Source organism: Notothenia rossii, assembly GCF_949606895.1.
Source record: "Notothenia rossii genome assembly, chromosome: 7".
NCBI classification, from domain to species: domain Eukaryota; kingdom Metazoa; phylum Chordata; class Actinopteri; order Perciformes; family Nototheniidae; genus Notothenia; species Notothenia rossii.
Genome location: NC_136905.1, coordinates 67636512 through 67654348, shown reverse-complemented (window position 1 = coordinate 67654348; position 17837 = coordinate 67636512). Strand labels below are relative to the sequence as shown.

The 17837-nt window shown below is 42.1% G+C and overlaps 1 protein-coding gene across 1 annotated transcript in view; it reads left to right on the top strand.

Annotated features, from left to right (window-relative positions):
* Nucleotides 1-17744, top strand: part of LOC307046439 (formin-1) — a 47999-nt gene extending 30255 nt beyond the window's left edge. Inside the window, 5 exon segments of the mRNA XM_079692835.1 lie at nt 5032-5124; nt 9343-9394; nt 13926-14075; nt 15817-15898; nt 16008-17744. Coding sequence (XP_079548961.1) covers nt 5032-5124; nt 9343-9394; nt 13926-14075; nt 15817-15898; nt 16008-16052 — 422 coding nt within the window. The 3' untranslated portion in view covers nt 16053-17744.
* Nucleotides 17745-17837: the final 93 nt, after the last annotated feature.

Below are 17837 nucleotides of genomic sequence, written 5' to 3'. Positions count from 1 at the left end.
GCGAACGTTGGATTCTGGATGTTTGGCGAGCTCCACCTCTGACTCCCACCATTTTTATCCTCTCCAGCCGCCAGGAATAAATATTTATGCCGGGCTATTATAAACCAGCCTAAAGAAAGCAAGTGGTCTTAATTATAATGCAAACACAGATCACTTCCATCCACATTGTGAATTGTGTCTGACACCGAGAGGCTAACACTGAGTCACACTTCGGGGTACTCGCTCTGTCTACCCCTCACCTGATCCTGAGGTGGCGACTGCCGTGGTCGGCGGTGTCTCGCCCTCCAGGCTAAGGTCAAATGTCAGGAGACTCTATGCTGTGAGAAGTCTCTCTAAGCTAAGCCTCCTCCTTACACAGCATAACATTGGTGTCTATCTCTCAAATCTCAGCATACTGTATGTAAATGAACACGGGAGTGTGTTTTCAGATGCTGCATGTTTGTTTAGCATTTAGTTAGTGTGATGGTCCCCGTCCACTTTGGCTGCCCTCTCCTTCACTTGGCTTGTGCAGAAACATGATCCTCTTTTGATGGGGCTTCCTGTTTGGGGAGAGGGTGATGACCTCTCTGTGTGCTCCTCTCAGGGGGAGAGGGAGGCCACAAGGAACCAACCTACTGTATGGCTCTCATAAGGACAAATATCTTCAATTAGAGTCCATCACCTAAAGAAAACAACTGAACCTCTATCATGGAAACTCGCTCATCAAACTCAAAGTTGTATTTTCAGTCCTGTGAGTACCTACATAAAGGTCCCTTTAACTGCTGCGTAATTGGACTGGACAGAGAGGCAGGGACGCTACCGAATGAAATAGGATCAAATAAAAAGAAACGGTCAGAGCTCATTTGCTGCTCAGGGGAGTTTAGTGTTTCATAGAAGCCCTGGCCCAGGTTAGGCATTCATCACTGTGGCAAAGGTAGACAGTGTCCTGATTTTAAATGGCCTTTAATGTCAGGTTCAGGCAGGGCCTTTAGCCTGACGTCTGTTTAACGACAGAGGCTCCGCTAGGAATGGCATGTGTGAAGTCGGCATGCTGAGGTACAGTCAACAAACAACAGGGAAATAATGCACACTGTTGGGATGTTTGTCAATGATAGGTTGCAAATGGTATGTGCCTAAAATAATGTATCAAATCTGTTCACCTTTTTTCTACATTTAATTACATTTTTTATCAAAATTATGTTTATTTAAAAGTACAACTAAATGAATTAGTTGTCATACTGTAGATACATATTGTCATGACTTATCATGGCATTCTCTCATGAGCCAGCACATTTTGCCTGATGTCTCTACTTGTCAACAGAGTATTCTCCAACAAAAAGGTACGAAAAGGGGTTATAGTTTGATGGATAGCTGGTGATTTATGAGGAGGGAAATGGGAGAGAGTGTCTAACATTCTCTCCCTACAGAGGTAGTCTCCTGGCTGGCCTCAGCGAAGGGGGGGTAGCAGGCTTCATCCCGTAGAAGGGGGAGCTGGAAGTCTGACAGTCTGCTGGGATTGGAGATAATTGGGGATCAGTGAGAGAATTCACTTTCCAGGTATAAATAACAAAAAATATGCCAGAGATGGAGCCTTGTACTGATTTAACCTCTCTGATAAAAACATTTTCCAAAGTACCTCCCAATTGAATTAATTATTTTACAACAGGGCTTAAGATTCACTATCTGGTTCTACAAACGGATTTGTAAAACTGAAAATAACAAGATTTAAAATGAGTTATTGGTTTAGTTGGGAATGTAATTCTGATGGCAACAAATCTTTTTTGTGTTTTTCATGCGGTTCTCTGCCTGCTTGTCATCTCCCTCAGTGTTTACTTTTAATAATGATCCAGAGCTACAGTGACAGGAGGTTGCGGGGTGTTTTGAGACAGAAACATTCATCACACTGCTAGCTTGCTCATCTTGTGGTGCTCCACAGGCTGCCCATTCTCTGTTTAAGCATTTTCATAATCCACACACACACAGTTGTGCATTGTCTTGGTGTGATGTGATTTCCTGGTAGCTGTAGTGAGGGGCTTTGGCTCACTGCGGTAAAATCATAATTACATATTGTCATCAAAGGCGCCCATTTTTTTGCAAACCACGCAGGGTAAATCCTGGAGCAGAGGTCTGTTTTCTTCCCGTTAACTCTCCCACCGCCTCCAGTTACCCACAGCTGTTGTCATTATTACACAATAGCTGCTTGACTCTCCCCCACGTAGGATGTGATAGATTAGAGGATGATTCCTTTCGATAGAATTGCATATGCAAGTGTTGCTTGAGTGCTTCAGGATACCAGTTCTGATTCAGTCTGTGTTTTCACTCATTGTGGCATCTTTACCTGGGGATCTGCTTGGATTTGTCTGCACATGGAAGCTCACATGTGGCTCATGAAGAGCTCAAATGTCCTCCTTATTTGCTGGCCTAACACATTCCATAAAAGTGCTTAATGTTGATCTGGATTATGTTTTTTAACAGTCCTGTTCAATGATGTCTTGATGGAGAATACATTAGCACCTCAGTTCCAAAAATGCTGAGACCACTGCCTGTGATCTCATCTGTTTTTCCCTCTAAGTAAATGTGTGTAGTGTGTAGTGTGTGTCTGTGTGTCTGTGGTAGGACACTGTCCTCTGTGGCTACATGACCTGACTGAGAACCTGACGGGACACACTGTCGGACACCAGGGGGCAACACTCTAGTGAAGTCGCTGTTGTAAATTGGAAAACAAGCTTTGTTTTGTTAGCTAGTCTCCATGAGAAGAGCAGTGATTATTATCACTTTTCTTAGCTGTTCTTTGCCATTTAATTCTCTTTTGTGTCATCGTAAATATTTTTAGTCCGACGATACCTTAATTAAAAAAATATTCGATTTTTGGGTTCATGATTTGTCACTTGTATATCGGAATGGTCATTAGACTTTTATTCTGGTTTATTAACTTCCTATTTAAATATCAAAAGTATGGATTATAGATATGCACAGATCGCCGGCCCTCTTAGGGAATCATCACATCCGTGCACTTTTCGTTCGATTGATTAGATAAAATATATACATTTTTCTTTCTGTAATTTGTTTCTGAGAATTAAGAAAGATAATTGTCAGTGACTCCAAAAAAAATTCAAATTTACTTATCATACAAATGTACTAAAAATACCTTACCAGCATATTCATATCTATATTGTTACTATAATATATATTTTAATTCCTACCTACAAAAAATGTTAATCATAATTATGATGCCATAATTATCAACATTTTAAGCAAGTTATGTGTTATGACTAGGACCACATGAAGAAAGGAAACAATTATTGTCAAAATAGTTTGTCAGCACATTTTATTCACATATCAGAGCGGAACATAAAAACTATTTGTTTTAAAACATTTAATAAAACTTATTGTTAATTCTTGTTTGTCCCTTCCAGGTTTTTTGTGGGACTGTTTGTGCAGAGCGACGCATTAACACTCCACTAACACACCCTTTGGCTTTATTTAGGACCAATAGTGAATCATAAAAACTGTAGGCAAAGGCCCAAAAGGTTTTTCTGTCCGACCTTCAACATGAAGCAGAATACTCCTGTTCAATACTCAACTCTAAAACCAAGACAATGTCTCAAACTGGAGTTTTTATTCTTTACAGCTGCTGTTTTTGTGGGTTTCCTTTTTGCGGCCTTTGCTGTCTGGACCACATTTGGAAGCGAGCCACCTTTTTAAATTGTAGACTTGCTGTTTTGAACACAGTTTTAATGGGTCCTTTTGAGTTGGGGGATTTCTTGTAATGAAATGCAGTTTGTCTAAACAGGATATTTTGGTTGTCATGTTTGTGTGCCTGCTGATTTCTGTTTTTTATTTTCACAACTGCCTGCCCCAACCATCCAATAATGGTTTCTGGGATCCCGACTGTGAGGCTGCACCTAGTTACTCCTCGTGTTTCCTGTCTGATCTATCAAGACAGCCAATAAATAAAAGATGTAATGGACTGAGGTCTCCGAGCTGCAGGTGCAGCGGCTCCACGTGCGAACATATGAGAGTCAAAGTCGGATCTAAAAGCTACGACGCAGTGAAGTGAGACAGCGGCCAGACCTGTTAACGCTCCTTTTGTGTTGCGGCACTATTATGCTATGCGGTCATAAGCAAGTTAAGGTATTTATTGCGGCCAATAATGACTTGCAGATTGGAGGAATGTGCCAAAGTTCTTTCGCCAGGCGTCTGTGTGTAAAGTAACCCAGGCTTACAGTGGAGAGGTTCGGCTGGAACACGCTCAGTCACGGCTGTTTCCTCTGTGTGAGCTGGCTCATTTGGCACCAAGCCCGTCCACAAACAGCAAACACATCTGCTGCTCTCACATGGACAACCAGGTCGGATGCAGGATACAAAGCAGAAATGTGCCTGACTGCATCTTTCCAGACTACAATAATAGGACATCGGAAACAACAACATCATGTAAAAATCAAACACATATCACTGATTTGTACACACTCTTTCCACTAATAGTATCCGTTAAAATCATTAGTAACAGAAAAAGGATGAAAAAAACGAATTAATTAAACTATAAATAAAACTATAACTGAATGAAATGCTCTCTGTTTTTTTTGTTGAATTACATTTTCTTTCATTCCTTGTGTTACGCCCAGTTGTGTCTCCCCCTCATTGGGGGAGGTAACAAGGGAAGTTTGTCTGTGGTTTTCCATTGTGGCACATTTAGTCACTCAGTAATTGTGATTATTTTGAGTGTAAAACACATAATGTTCCACACACTTAACAACAAGAGGGCTACTGAAAGAGAGCAATAAGAACAATGTAGATTATTTGCTTTCAGGTTAAGATAAAACATTTTGTGAGTTTCTAATTTAATAAAATAGCTTTTAAAGAGAGCTCAAGCTTCTTTCAAGTGATCTTGTGTTTCACCTCCCCTTATTATTCATTTGTTTTTAAGTTCTTCATTAGTTATGTTCTTTAATGACTTAACTCTTACCATTTATCTTTCTTCTATTCCCTTTATTATAATGCATTTATATCATTCCTCATTTCCCTCCTCTGTCTCATCTGTCTCTCTGACAGCTTGTGAAAAGAACGTGCAGAAGGTGTGTGCTAACGCGTCGGAAGAAAACCTCCAGCCCTTCAAGGAGAAGATGGCCGGATTCGTCTCTGCTGGTAAGTCAAAAATGTTTTATCTGTGGCAAAACTGCTCACACGAAAACAGTATGGAAACAGAAATTAATTGCTAGTTATAAATATGTATTTATTTTCCCCTGCCATTATTTTACTAAATTCACAGAAATGTTAACAGAAAAAACATAAGTTAAGATAAGATGGACTTTTATTAATCCCCGTGGGGAAATTCAGGATTTTAAGCGGCACCAGGGTGAGAGTGAAAATCAGGACGGTACAGATTCACACAAGAATAATGCAATTAAATATGAAAATAGAAATGATATACAGGTTATTAACTGTTAAAACAAGAAATGAATGAAATGAAATGAACATGTATACATATTGAGTCTGGATTGTTAAATATATTTACATGAATCATTAGCAAACCGTGCAGACTTTATGTACATCTCGACAATGACACTTAGGCACCAAAAGATTATCTCTTTTTCAAAAAGAGATAATTTATTGATATGTTAACTATTTATTTAATCCCGAATTAGGTGATGGACTCAGTTTTGTGTTTATAAAGAGAAAGCGTCTTTGCCAAATCTCTTCATGCACAAATTCTTACTCAGTCCTGCTCATAAGATGAATTGTCTTTATGTTAAGTTGTAAAGGACCCTGAAAGAAATGGTCAGTGTCTTCAAAGATGGAGGTTAGGAACTAGTCGTAAAAAAGAGAAAGATGTAATTTAGTTTTTTGCCATGTCAGACTGATGGTCAGATCTGCCTCTCAGAGCATGTGTTTGTGTTCTGCTGGGAGAGGGCGTCTCGGTGCGCTGTAAGACAGCATGAGGACAGTCTACAGGCCTGTAGAAGGGATCACATTGCCTCTAACATGGTTCTCATGTACTCTGCTGCCATAAAGCTGGCAGGGCACCTCTGGCCGCGGCCTTGTAAAGACTGGCCGGCCTCAGTGGATCATGGCTGGGGACCACCGGGACAGGGGCAGAGCTTCCCCCGGGACACACTGATCATCCCCCCGTGTGTCTGCTTTCTGATCCACACACTAGTCTTCTGAGCATTTATTATAGTTGTACTTACTGCCACCCTAAATATCCTTACCTTGTTTTTTCTATTGCCGAAATCACAAACTGCAAGTTGGGCTGAAATGCACAGGAAAATAAATCCCTTTCGACCTTTAATACTTTCTGCAGGAGAAAATCAACAATGTAAGAATTCAAACACAAGTGCTTTTTTTGGTTCATTATTGAAGGTTTCTGTGTACACTTTTGTCTCATTATACACCCATATGCTGCTCCACTTTTGCTTCACCTAAGCTGCTTATACATGAACCCTCCGCTGTGTCCAAGATTTCTTAGTTTACCTCAGATGGCTCCATTTCTTTCTTCTGCTGTCACATCTCTTGATTCAGATGTGCCTGGATAAATAGCTGGAAAATAGTCAAATGCATGACAGTTTTATGATAAGCACTTTAAACCAGTAGGAAATGAGGGTGCTTTGGATTAACATGGAGGCTTAAAACTAAGGGAGGATATCTCAAAACGTGGGCAAAAAAGACCCGAAACTCAGCAATAAACCAGCAATGCCTGTTAATGTAGTCGGGCGGCTGGTTTATATTAACCTTCTTTAGGAGGGCCTGTATTTAATACACTTTGCTGCTGCCTCCGTCCCCAGTAGAACATATCTTGGCCTTAATGCCAGTATTCCTGACTTCTTCTCCAACTTGGGGCATGCTGACTGCTATCAACTGTAGGGATAAGTACCTCATACAACCCCACTTAAAAAAATCTGAAACAATACACTCACTCCATCATTAAAGACTCAGATGAGGTATCTCCCAAAGAGATTGAGCAGTATGTTTACGGTGCAGAGTGAACATCTGTGGAGAGTCCATGTTTATAGTAAAGTTTCTGATTGTTTGTTATTTCATACCGAACCAATTTGTTTTAATGGAAATGTGCCATGACATTGTTCTAGTTAGTGTATCTCCCTTAACAACTTGTGAGTAGCGCTTAAGCCTCCCCTTTGGCCATTATCGCAAAAGCTTTTACAGAAACCACTGCGGTTGCCACTGGCTACAAAGCGGCATTGATTTGCAAAGGCACATCTTGAACATAAACTCTCCTGTGGGATACTTGTAAACCTCGCTTTTATAAACAGAATTCCGCGAGCCGTTGCCCGTGCGTTGGGAGGAGCGGGGTGTAATCATTGTTCGTGATGAATCCATGACTTCAAAAGGCAAAACAAAGCAAAAGCTCCTCACATCAAAGAGCGGCTTAGGCTCTAAACTCTGACTCATCAGTGATCGAATACATTTCTCACCCAGGTAAACGCTCAGGAGGCTGATGCCAGATGCATGTGTTTGACACATGATTTGAACATATTGAAATTAACTGTCAAGGGAAACTTCTTCCTTTGTAAACAAGACAAAAGGGTAGAAGCGAATCAAGACTTGAGACTTGTTTGACTGAGTAGTGCTGACCCATAACCCCGCCTGTTGAGAAGCTCACAGCAGGGCCTGCAGGTGAACCCAAACGCCCCGCTCTGCCTCTTAAACTTGGCTGTGTGATCTCTACCAGGTCTAACACGGGATACTTAAGGGTATTCCTGTACTCACCCTCTCCCTGCTTTGAGCCATGTTCCCTCTGCCAACAACATGTATTTGTTCTCTATCTTCAGAACTATTCTCAAAGTAAAAAGAAAAAACTGCCCTGTGGCGATTTCATCATATAATCAAGCACCTTTTTCCTTTCCCTTTTTTAATAGGAGCTCTTTGAAACCTTTGGGGAGACTCTTAGCGGCATTTTTTGATGTTGTAAACAAGGCCATGACTAATTGAAAACAAATTCCTGCTTTTATTCTTTGCTTTATGTAAGTCTCCTTTCGCCGGGCCTCTTAGGGAATACATGTGTATCATCACATCCGTGTACTTTTTATTTGTTGTCAGTGAGTCAGACCCCAATAACCAAGATTCCACTTACGTAGACTGCGTAGAATTTGCACATGACAACTGTCTGAGGAAGCTGTTTTTGGTGAAGACGTGAATGTGTGTTTAAGTAGAGTTGATGTGGGGAAAGAGAGAGGGATGCTGAGGATTTCCGCCAAGCATCCCTCTAACACTGCTTTCCATCTCTTTGTCTTCTAGCTGCTAGGTATAGCCGTGGTTTGGAAAAGTGTGTCAGAGTTTTAAAGCCCTAATTTATTGTCCCTCTCAGCATGCACATCTCATAACTTTCTAGTTAGCGACTACTGGTTTCATGTTTACACAGGGAGCGGTGGAAGAGAGACTTCACACTCTCTCTCCCTGGGCCACTCTCTCTCTCTCTCTCCCTCCCTCAGCCTCTCGGCTCCAGTGCCACCTCTGCACAGTCGCACCAGAGGGGTACCTCAGGCGCCAGCCTGACCCCCACTGAGACTAACGCCATTGGTCACGGCCCCCCCCCCTTCTTCTATCCCAGACATGGCCACAACTTTCATTCATTAGGTTTACCTCAGCCCCCTTTAGTCACATACATGTAAAAAAAAAAAAAAAAAAGAGTGAAAGTAAAAGAGGTAGTTGGTCAGAGGCTTAAGCTCACCTTCTCCCAAAAGACCCCCAAACCTGCCTTTGAACAATTTTTTGGAGACTTCCCCCTCTTAAATCTTCAAGTAGGAAAGGTCCCCCATCATTGTAAAAAGGATGAATCTGGAAAAATGCAATAAATCTGAGATCACAGGCACTCTCTGGCCCTAGATAAATTCTTGCACCTCGGCCTGGCCCGCCGCACACATCTGCCTTTTATTTAGACACTTTTACATGGCAGGAGTCCACAGGAGCCTCCAGTTCCCAAGCCTCTCTGCTCAACCCTGCGCCCCTGCTTTCGGCTCTGCTTAGAACATGCACATGTATGTGGACGCACACACGCAAAACAGACCACGGCCCCCCCGCCCCGAGCCCAGGCGTCACAGGCTCACACTCTCATGCGTCAACGCACAGAAGCACGTCAAACTTTACAATGTGCTTAACTGTCACTTGGATAACACGCTTGCCGTGTCACTGACATCTCAGCCCAGAGCCCCTTTCTTCTTCTTTTCTTCCTCATTGACAACTTTAGGGATGGCTAATGAACACAGCGCCCCCCTCTGGAACCACCAGTGTTCCTGGGATCAGTTCTTATTGGCTATCAGAGGAAAACCATGTTTATCCATAGCACAAAAACCCCTATTATCTTCCCCTTAATACATCCTAATTCAATATTTTCCCTCCTTTTTACAGCTCAAACGGAGCATTCAGCTGAGGAGGAAAGTCTGGATTTGGCTCAAAGAAGGTAGGTCACTGACTAAAACAGCCACAAGCTGATATACATTTAAAGTTAGGAATGAAACATTATGTTTGTATGAAGAAAAAAAATGGGATTTCGTCAGGTGTGGTGAAATGCAAACATCACACGGCAACTATTTAGCATGCTTCAGAGAGATAACATATCTGGTTTCTGATAGCACTAATGTTTACTCGTATAGCAGCGTACAGATATTAGCAGCAGCTGATAAGGTTTAGTAAGATGAAGTAGGTTTAAAGTATCGTGTTTAGAAATGTTAAAACTGCAAACCAACTTTGATTAAACAGGGATTGTTGAAGCAGTTTATTTTGCATAATTAGGCACCTGTATTTTAACTATGCATACATTATAGGCTTTTTATAATTGGTGTTAAGTACCAAATAAACATGCTTACCAGAGACAGCAGCCTCTATCATTACACATGCTATGTATGTTCAGCCTGAACCCAGTGCTTCCTCCCCATGTAGTTCCTATCATTCTTATCTGCCATGTTTTGTGCAGAAGACTCCAGAGAGTTCGTCGAGAGATTTATAGGCGAAAGACACACTGGCAGTCTCTGAGCTCACAAAAATCATATCTGGAACATTTCATATTGGAAGAAGATGGTGGAGCAGACAAACAAAGCAACTAGATTATTTTGGCCTTGTTTGGATTGAGAGCAGGATTGTTTGCTTTATATCGCAACACTTCCAAAATAAATCATGAAACACATAAAGGGGAAAGTGAGAGACGCCAGACGCAGGGACAATGGAAACTGTAAACAATTAGGGGGTTGATTGCTTTTGACAAAACTATAACTCAGCAAATGGTTTCAAACTGTTCTGTTTCATGTTGCCATTTTTAAGGTGTGTGTGTGTGTGTGTGTGTGTGTGTGTGTGTGTGTGTGTGTGTGTGTGTGTGTGTGTGTGTGTGTGTGTGTGTGTGTGTGTGTGTGTGTGTGTGTGTGTGTGTGTGTGTGTGTGTGTGTGTGTGTGTGTGTGTGTGTGTGTGTGTGTGTGTGTGTGTGTGTGTGTGTGTGTGTGTGTGTGTGTGTGTGTGTGTGTGTGTGTGTGTGTGTGTGTGTGTGTGTGTGTGTGTGTGTGTGTGTGTGTGTGTGTGTGTGTGTGTGTGTGTGTGTGTGTGTTGGAGGGGAATATTGATCAAACAGGCCCCGCAGCTGACAGCACCTTTTGCCTTTAATGAAGTTTGTCTTTAATTTCATCTAAAGAGGGGGCTGGCTGACTGGCGTTAGGTAGAGCAGGAGGGAGGGGGGGCTCTTTCTCAGGTTCCCACAGAGCCACCTCGTAAAAGTGACACGCTGTTGATGAATACGGGCGTCAGCGGGCTCACCGGGCCCTGGGTGGGCTCTCACATCTGCGCTGGATGAGGGATCCTCACAGTGGCCGCTCCATTATGGTGTTAATAAAGGAAATAGACAACACATCCTCAGTGCTACCTAATACCTCTGTATCATGAGGAGTCAGTGAGTTTAGACGGCTGCCAGTGAAAGTAAGCCACCAGTGAGAGGGACTGGGCAAACGAATCAGCATCAGGAGAGTATCACAAAGTATGGGTGTCTACAGCAAGAATGCAACTACCAATTATTTCATTATTGATTATAGAAAAATAATGAATACAAATGGCTTTGATCAATAGCATAGACATTTAGATTTTGATTATCCATTTTTTTTTTGTCACCATCAATGACCATTTATGAGATATATTGATACATTGACCATTTGTTTAACTGTAACCTTTTTTCAAGTTACCCCTGGTATCGAAACTCTGGTATCTTATAGCCAACAGTATCAAACGTACAGTATATAGTCCCTATCTTTGTTTCAACCATGCTAGAAGTGTGGCAATATGGAGGTCAGACCACTACATTAGTACACACATGAAAATCTAACTGTTGGACTATTACTATGAATTGGCGTGACATTTTGTAAACACATCTATGTTTCCCAATGGGTGAAATGTAATACATTTGACGATCTTGTGCCATTATTAGGTCAACATTTAAATCTGCCCAGTACTTTCCTATACTGTATAAAAAAAATACCTGCAAGTTGAATGACTAGCTAATTTTAGCACGCTAACATGCTAAACTAAGATGTGGAAATGGTAAACACACCTGCTATACGTCAGCATGTTAGCATCGTCATTAGCAGCATGTTTTCATGTAAGCGTTAGCATTAAGCTAAAAGCACTGCTGTTTATGAACTTACAGAGCACAATTTGTGCCACACAAAATTGGCCACTTGTGGCCACACATTCTGGTTAGAAAATAACAAATATACAAGCTTTAACCAAAGTCGTATTATTTAATAAAGAGTTCTAGCATTTAACAGAATCAATCATATTTCTAGCTGGAAAGGCCAGAGGTCCTGCACTAGTAGATAGTACCAGGATCTGACCCCGTTACACAGAAAAGCAATGTCATTTATACAGATGAGACACAGGAAGGAAGGCAATCCACATTACAGTCCTAAGTTGGGTGGGGGGGCAGACAGAAGGGGAAGTGCAGCATGTTAATTACAAGCCCTAAACATCCATATGATAATTGCCTGACAATAGTCAGGGTGACACCCTTCTGTCTGACAACATTTTGTAGCCAGGAGACCTACATACATATTGAATAACTGTAAATTCCCATCATAATTATTAAAATTCCTAAAAAGTGAAACATGTTCAATTGGATTATATACAAATAATTAAAATAATATTCAATTATGGTGCAGCATTACCAGTCCAACATATCTTTAAGCTTGGTGTAATTGTGTGTACAGTGTGGTACGAAGTTAATTAATTTAGATGTAATTCTAATCGGACATTCTTGTAAAAAATGTGGATTTGGCCAATCCATAGTGAGTTACGATGCCTTTCCTCCCAACATGCAGTTCTAATTTGCCTGCTTGATGTTTGGGTTCACTGAGGTTTTCTGGTTCTGTCCTCAGTTCCGTCTCATTAAGCTTCCTTCTCCCACATCATGCTCAATTTCATTTGGCCCAACGGCCTCTTCCACAGCCACCAGGCAGTCATGGTTTCATAGACTCTAGCTCGTAAGTTATTCTACTGCGTTTCTGACGATGGCACAAAGCGGCTTAGTGCCTCTGCTGGATCAGCCAACAACACAGAGTTTACTTCTGTAATCGTTTTACTGGGGAAACAAAGGAATGCAGAGTTGCCTGTCCAAATATTTCCCTGATTCTCACGGCTGCTCATGGTTTTGTAATGGGTCTTTTTTTATAGCTGTCAGTGAGGAATGCCGGCTGTGGGTGCTGCAGTAAACCCTCTCACGGCAATGGCATCATAGCATGGGTTTCAGAAGTGTGTGTGCAAGTTTAATTGTTCCGCGCTCGCAAATTAACAAAGGCCTGATTTTGTTTATGTTTGGTAGGTGTACTCGCGTGTGTGAGTGTGGTTGCATCTGTTTTGAGTGAAGCCCTTGTGTATCTGCCTCTTGCGTGTGCTTGAGAGGGTAGAAGGGAAAAGGCGCTGTTGCTTGATTTGTGAACGCTCTGACATGATGACCCAGGGTCATGTCGGAGAAGAGACTGTGTTCATGATGCCAAAGCAGACCTGGCTACAACAAAGCTACCTAGGAAGAAAGGTCTGTTTGGTCCATCTAAACATCCCGGAGACTCTGATTTCTTCTGTAGCGTACAAGATGATCTACTGCGGTTTTTTGAGCATCCAAGCAAAATGGCGCATCACTGGGAAATGGGAAGCAGAAGCCACATTTTTCATCGTCTGGGCAGCATATTGTACCATTTCCCTCCGCATGAACGTGTCTTAGATTAGCGTCGCAAAAAGCCACCTAGCATCTGGAGGTCAGAGCCTATCTGGGTGTCAATGGGACCAGGTGCATCCCTTGAATCATAGCCGCCTTTTATCGACCCCTTTTGACAGGCATGGCAAGAACATTTATTTTATGTTTGGGTTGGGGAGGGAATACTGAAGCAGCCGGCTGCTTTTCATGCCTTGTGTGTACTGATGGGAGCTTTGTGAAGAGTTCAGATTTGGTTACAATTGAATTAGGCTGAGGAGCAGAAAATGTGTTTATTCACACAGATCTGATGTTTTTGTGAGCTCGTATCATATTGACATCTTTGATAGACTGCCAGCAAGTTTGTTCTAGGAGCTGTGAGTGTGTGTATGTGAAGAGCAGCAGTCTGTTCTTGGCTGTCTCCCTATCCTCTGGCAGTGTTCCCCTGCAGGCTGTGGAGGTCAATGTGATAATGGAGCCGCCGCTACTGCCTCTCCCCAGTGGCCCAGCAGGGTGGAGACTCTCCTCCAGCTCTGTTTCTCGCCTCTCTGTCTGACTCCACATCCATCTTTTTCTATGCGCTGTGCCTGAAATTGACCCTTCTTGCCCTCCATTTGTCTGTGTTTGTTGGACTTAAACCCTTTAGTTTCCTCTTTAAAGCTTTTAATGTAACATAATTCCTGGCACATTTATGTCTGAGATTATTCTGTAAGTGTATGTGTGTGATAAAGATGACACCATTTGTGCCTCTGTTCTGTTTTCCTAATGCAGTTTCCAGGACACAGTGAGCTACTTTGGGGTGAAGCCAAAGTCCGGAGAGAAAGACGTGGCCCCGAATTTAGTTTTTATGCTTTGGTACGAGTTTTGCAACGACTTCAAGAACGCCTGGACACGACAAAACAAGAACATCTCCAAGGAGAAGTGAGTTGGAAATGTTTTTTTGTTTCAAGTCACATGATTACATGTACTTACATTCCTCAGAGTTGTCACAGATTCTTCACACTTTAAACATTAAGCCTGTGTTACAAATGTGCATGATGGGAAATGTAGGATCCGGTGGAAAGAGACAGAAAAAATGTTTACCCTCTAACTGAACTTTTCTTTGGTCCTGTCACATTTTACTCACTGTTGCAAGTCCTGTTTGGAAATCATTGCTAGAAATAGGGTGACCTTAAAAATGGCTTTTGTGCAGCACTAAAGAAATGACAGCATTTTTTTGAACAGTTTAAACTTTGTGGAATCGCTTTGGTAATTTAATAATCTATAAATGTTTTTTAAAATGTTATCTATATATGCAATATTTTTCCTAGTGGCCACAAGTGTTAGCAATAGTTGAGAAAAAAAGAAATTGAGGCTCCACATACTTAACATACTGAACTATTTCCATTTTTATTACCGTTATTTACAACCTCTCTTGTCCTCTCCTCTCTGCTGCGTAAACAGCCAGTTGAGTCCAGTTGAAATAACTGTTGGTCTCAGGTGACTCATTCCTGGCTTCCCAGTTGCGTTTAGAAGCGCAGCATTTAATGTATTTTGATTTGCAGGAGGAGGTTAGTGCAAATCATTTATTAATTTTAAATCAAATAAAGGGGTTTTAATGTAACATCACATTTAAAGCTTAGTGTGAAACATCTAGTTTTTCTATCAGTGGATTGACCTCTCTGCAGAACACACCCCTACCAAACTGAGGCTGAACCATCTCATCTTCGCATCGGACTCCTTGCCTCTGTCACCTTCAGATGGGTGCTTAACGACCTCTATGCATCACACCAAATTAGCACTAATTGTACAGGGCGATGTGCAGATTCTGAATCACAGCAGAGAGGAAGGCCATCAAACTGGAGGAGCTGAGGCCTCGACCCTCACCCTGAAGAACGGGGGCCTGAATTTATGATGTTTCCTCTGACCTGAGGCTTCAAGTCGGGTTGGGGGTGGGGGGGCATTCCAACCAAAGGACAGCAGACCCTCCTTGCAGCCGCCTAGCTTTACTAGCAAGCGTTATGGGGGAACTGATAAACACTGTAATGATGCTGGACATGCAGCCCAAAGGGCAGGAGTGAAGCTTTTCATTACTTACTGCATGCTCTTTCAGGGTTTGGAGTATCATGTAGTGCCTCCATGGCTCTGTCAGATCATAAATCTTACCTTTAGTGTCCTCCAGGAGATTCTGTCTAAACCGAGCGGTATCTTTGAGATGGAGATTTCTCAGGCCCGCCGTGTGCTCTCTCTTAATTGTTTACTAGGTAATTGTGTCTCTCATTACTCACAGCTGATCGTGCTTATGTACAATTAACTTTATTTTAAATACTGTTGCACACTCATAAAAGCCAAGTGTTTTTTAAAGGCTGCCTCATTATCTCATCAACCCACTGTCATTCTGTACTCTGGCTTACTGGCTTACGGGGCTTTCACTGACCGCAAACTCCTGACAGTATCAGTGTGTGTGTTTGTTTGTGTGTGTGCGTGCGTGGCTCCAGGGAGATACTTAAATGTCTTGCCCTTACTTACAGCTTCACAAGGACACAGTGATGAGAGGGTCCAGCATGTGTAATGTTTTCCAAGTTACACACAATTTCAGGGCTTTTTTCAAAGCTTTCATTGTGTGCGCAGAGTCTCAAAGGTTCTGTAAATGTTAAGTCAAGGACTTTCTTTTTCCCCATAGGTTAAAGGAAGCTCAGGAAAACATCAAGAAGATCACAGCGGAGAAGAGAGTGGAAACCAAGAAGATCAATGCCAACAGTCTGGTGAGAACTGATCTACATACAGCACAGAGATGGAATTTCCTGAGAGCTGCTCTTACTTGTGTCCACGATGAAGTACATACTGAATATTGTTTGTGGTTCTTGCCAACAGAAAGAGAGGCTGCGGCAGAAGGAGGCTGGCGTGTCTTCCAGCTGAGTGAAATCACAGCAGAAGAAGAAACGAGGAGTGGTAGGAGAAGATCGTAGATCAGAAGGCCTCGTTGTGTGTGTTTCCCACCTGCCTCAACAACAGCGGTCTGCTCTTGACTCTCTCTACAGACTCACAAAAAAACCTCGCCGGACAACTACTGCGGTTCTCTGTTTACTAACACCCACACATCCCCACCCTACCCTCCAATGCATGGCTGCCACAGCCCAAGTGATGAGTCATAAAGGCCAAAGATCGATCTCATTCATCCGGCAGGGCACGACCTCCGAGTGCCCAGCTTGTGAAAGGTCTCAAGGGGTCAGTGGGATTCACAGCTGACGCATCCAAGAGGTTCCTTCTGGATCTACAAGAGCTGAGAAACCATTTGTTTCTGACGTAAGAGAGCAGAGTGATAACGCTAATACATTTTTCAAAGACGGTGCACATACGGCTGCCTGAAAAGGAAAATCCCCATTGACAAACTAGAAATCTGTGTCTGGAAGCGGTAAAAAACGCTACTGTTCCTAGCTTTTCATTCCCCATGGCTCATTAAAAGTATTTGTAAATAGGTCATGTTGTAGAATCTGCAGGGCCGTGCAGCAGCAGGAGGATGATGAATGATTCGCGCCAGGCTTTATGAGCAGATTAAGACATGTTGTGTATAAATGTGTGTGTGCACGCAAATTGTGGAGGTTTCACTGTTTCGTGTAGCACTGCACCAGACTGACATCTCCTTGGTGGGGCCAGAGAAGGGGCCCTCAAACACACACACAGAGGTACTTCAAAACATCAGAAGAAAACAAAACATTTTGCCATTCACCCACTCATCACAGATATTAAATATAAATTGTTTGTCCTTCATTGAGTGTCACCTTTACGCACTTTACTGCTTGCTGTAGCTGTATGTTGTAGCTCGCTATTAGCTACACTCCCCTGGTTATGCTAACTGCGTGCATTTTTCAGATGTCCAGCACTTTTTTTGCACCTCTTTTCCTATGCAAGGGTTCGCTTTCCTTGTTAGAAGTTTTATGAATTTTACGGCTTTATGATTTAAACGTGTTCGTTTTATCTTTTTCTGAGAAAGTCTATGGCAAGTGTATATTTTTGTTATCTGAAATTTAAGATGTAACCACACTCCTGTGTCATTCAAGAAAAGTCTATTTATGTAAGGAAAGATTTATTTTCTGCCAAAAGGCATCAGCGTTGGTCCCTTCGAGGCTGTATTTGTATGAGTTGTAATTGGCTGAGAAGCTGCGTAGTTAAATCAGAAGAAAGATATATTTTCCCATGGATGTTGTGCCCGAGATGTTGAATGTCGGTGGAGATTTGCCTTTTCTCTTTAGTTTTGGAGAGATGAGGATTGTATTTTGGGGTATTGAGAACATTTTAGTACATCACCTAAAGCCATGCAAGTTGCTATATCTCAGACAGACTTCTATTATCAGAGAATCCATAAAATTGCACCTTGAATTACTATTTGTACCCTCCTAAGTCTTTCACCTGTGCCATTTATTTTGTAAAAAGATAGATATTTCATGAAATGCTATGTTTAAAAAGAAAAAGCTGATGCTGACAAATGAACTGCTGTAGCCTCTACTGTATGTATGTATGTAACCCTCAGTAGCTCCCATAGGTGCTCTGTAATTTTCTGGAATTGTTTTAAATTTCGAGATTAAAGTACTGGATGCCGAACAAACTGGACCAACTTCTCTAAATGTTCTTATGTCGACACTTCATTAGGCCCGCAGTGCAACAAGCAGATGTGAAATGAATGTGAGAAACCTGCGTCATCAA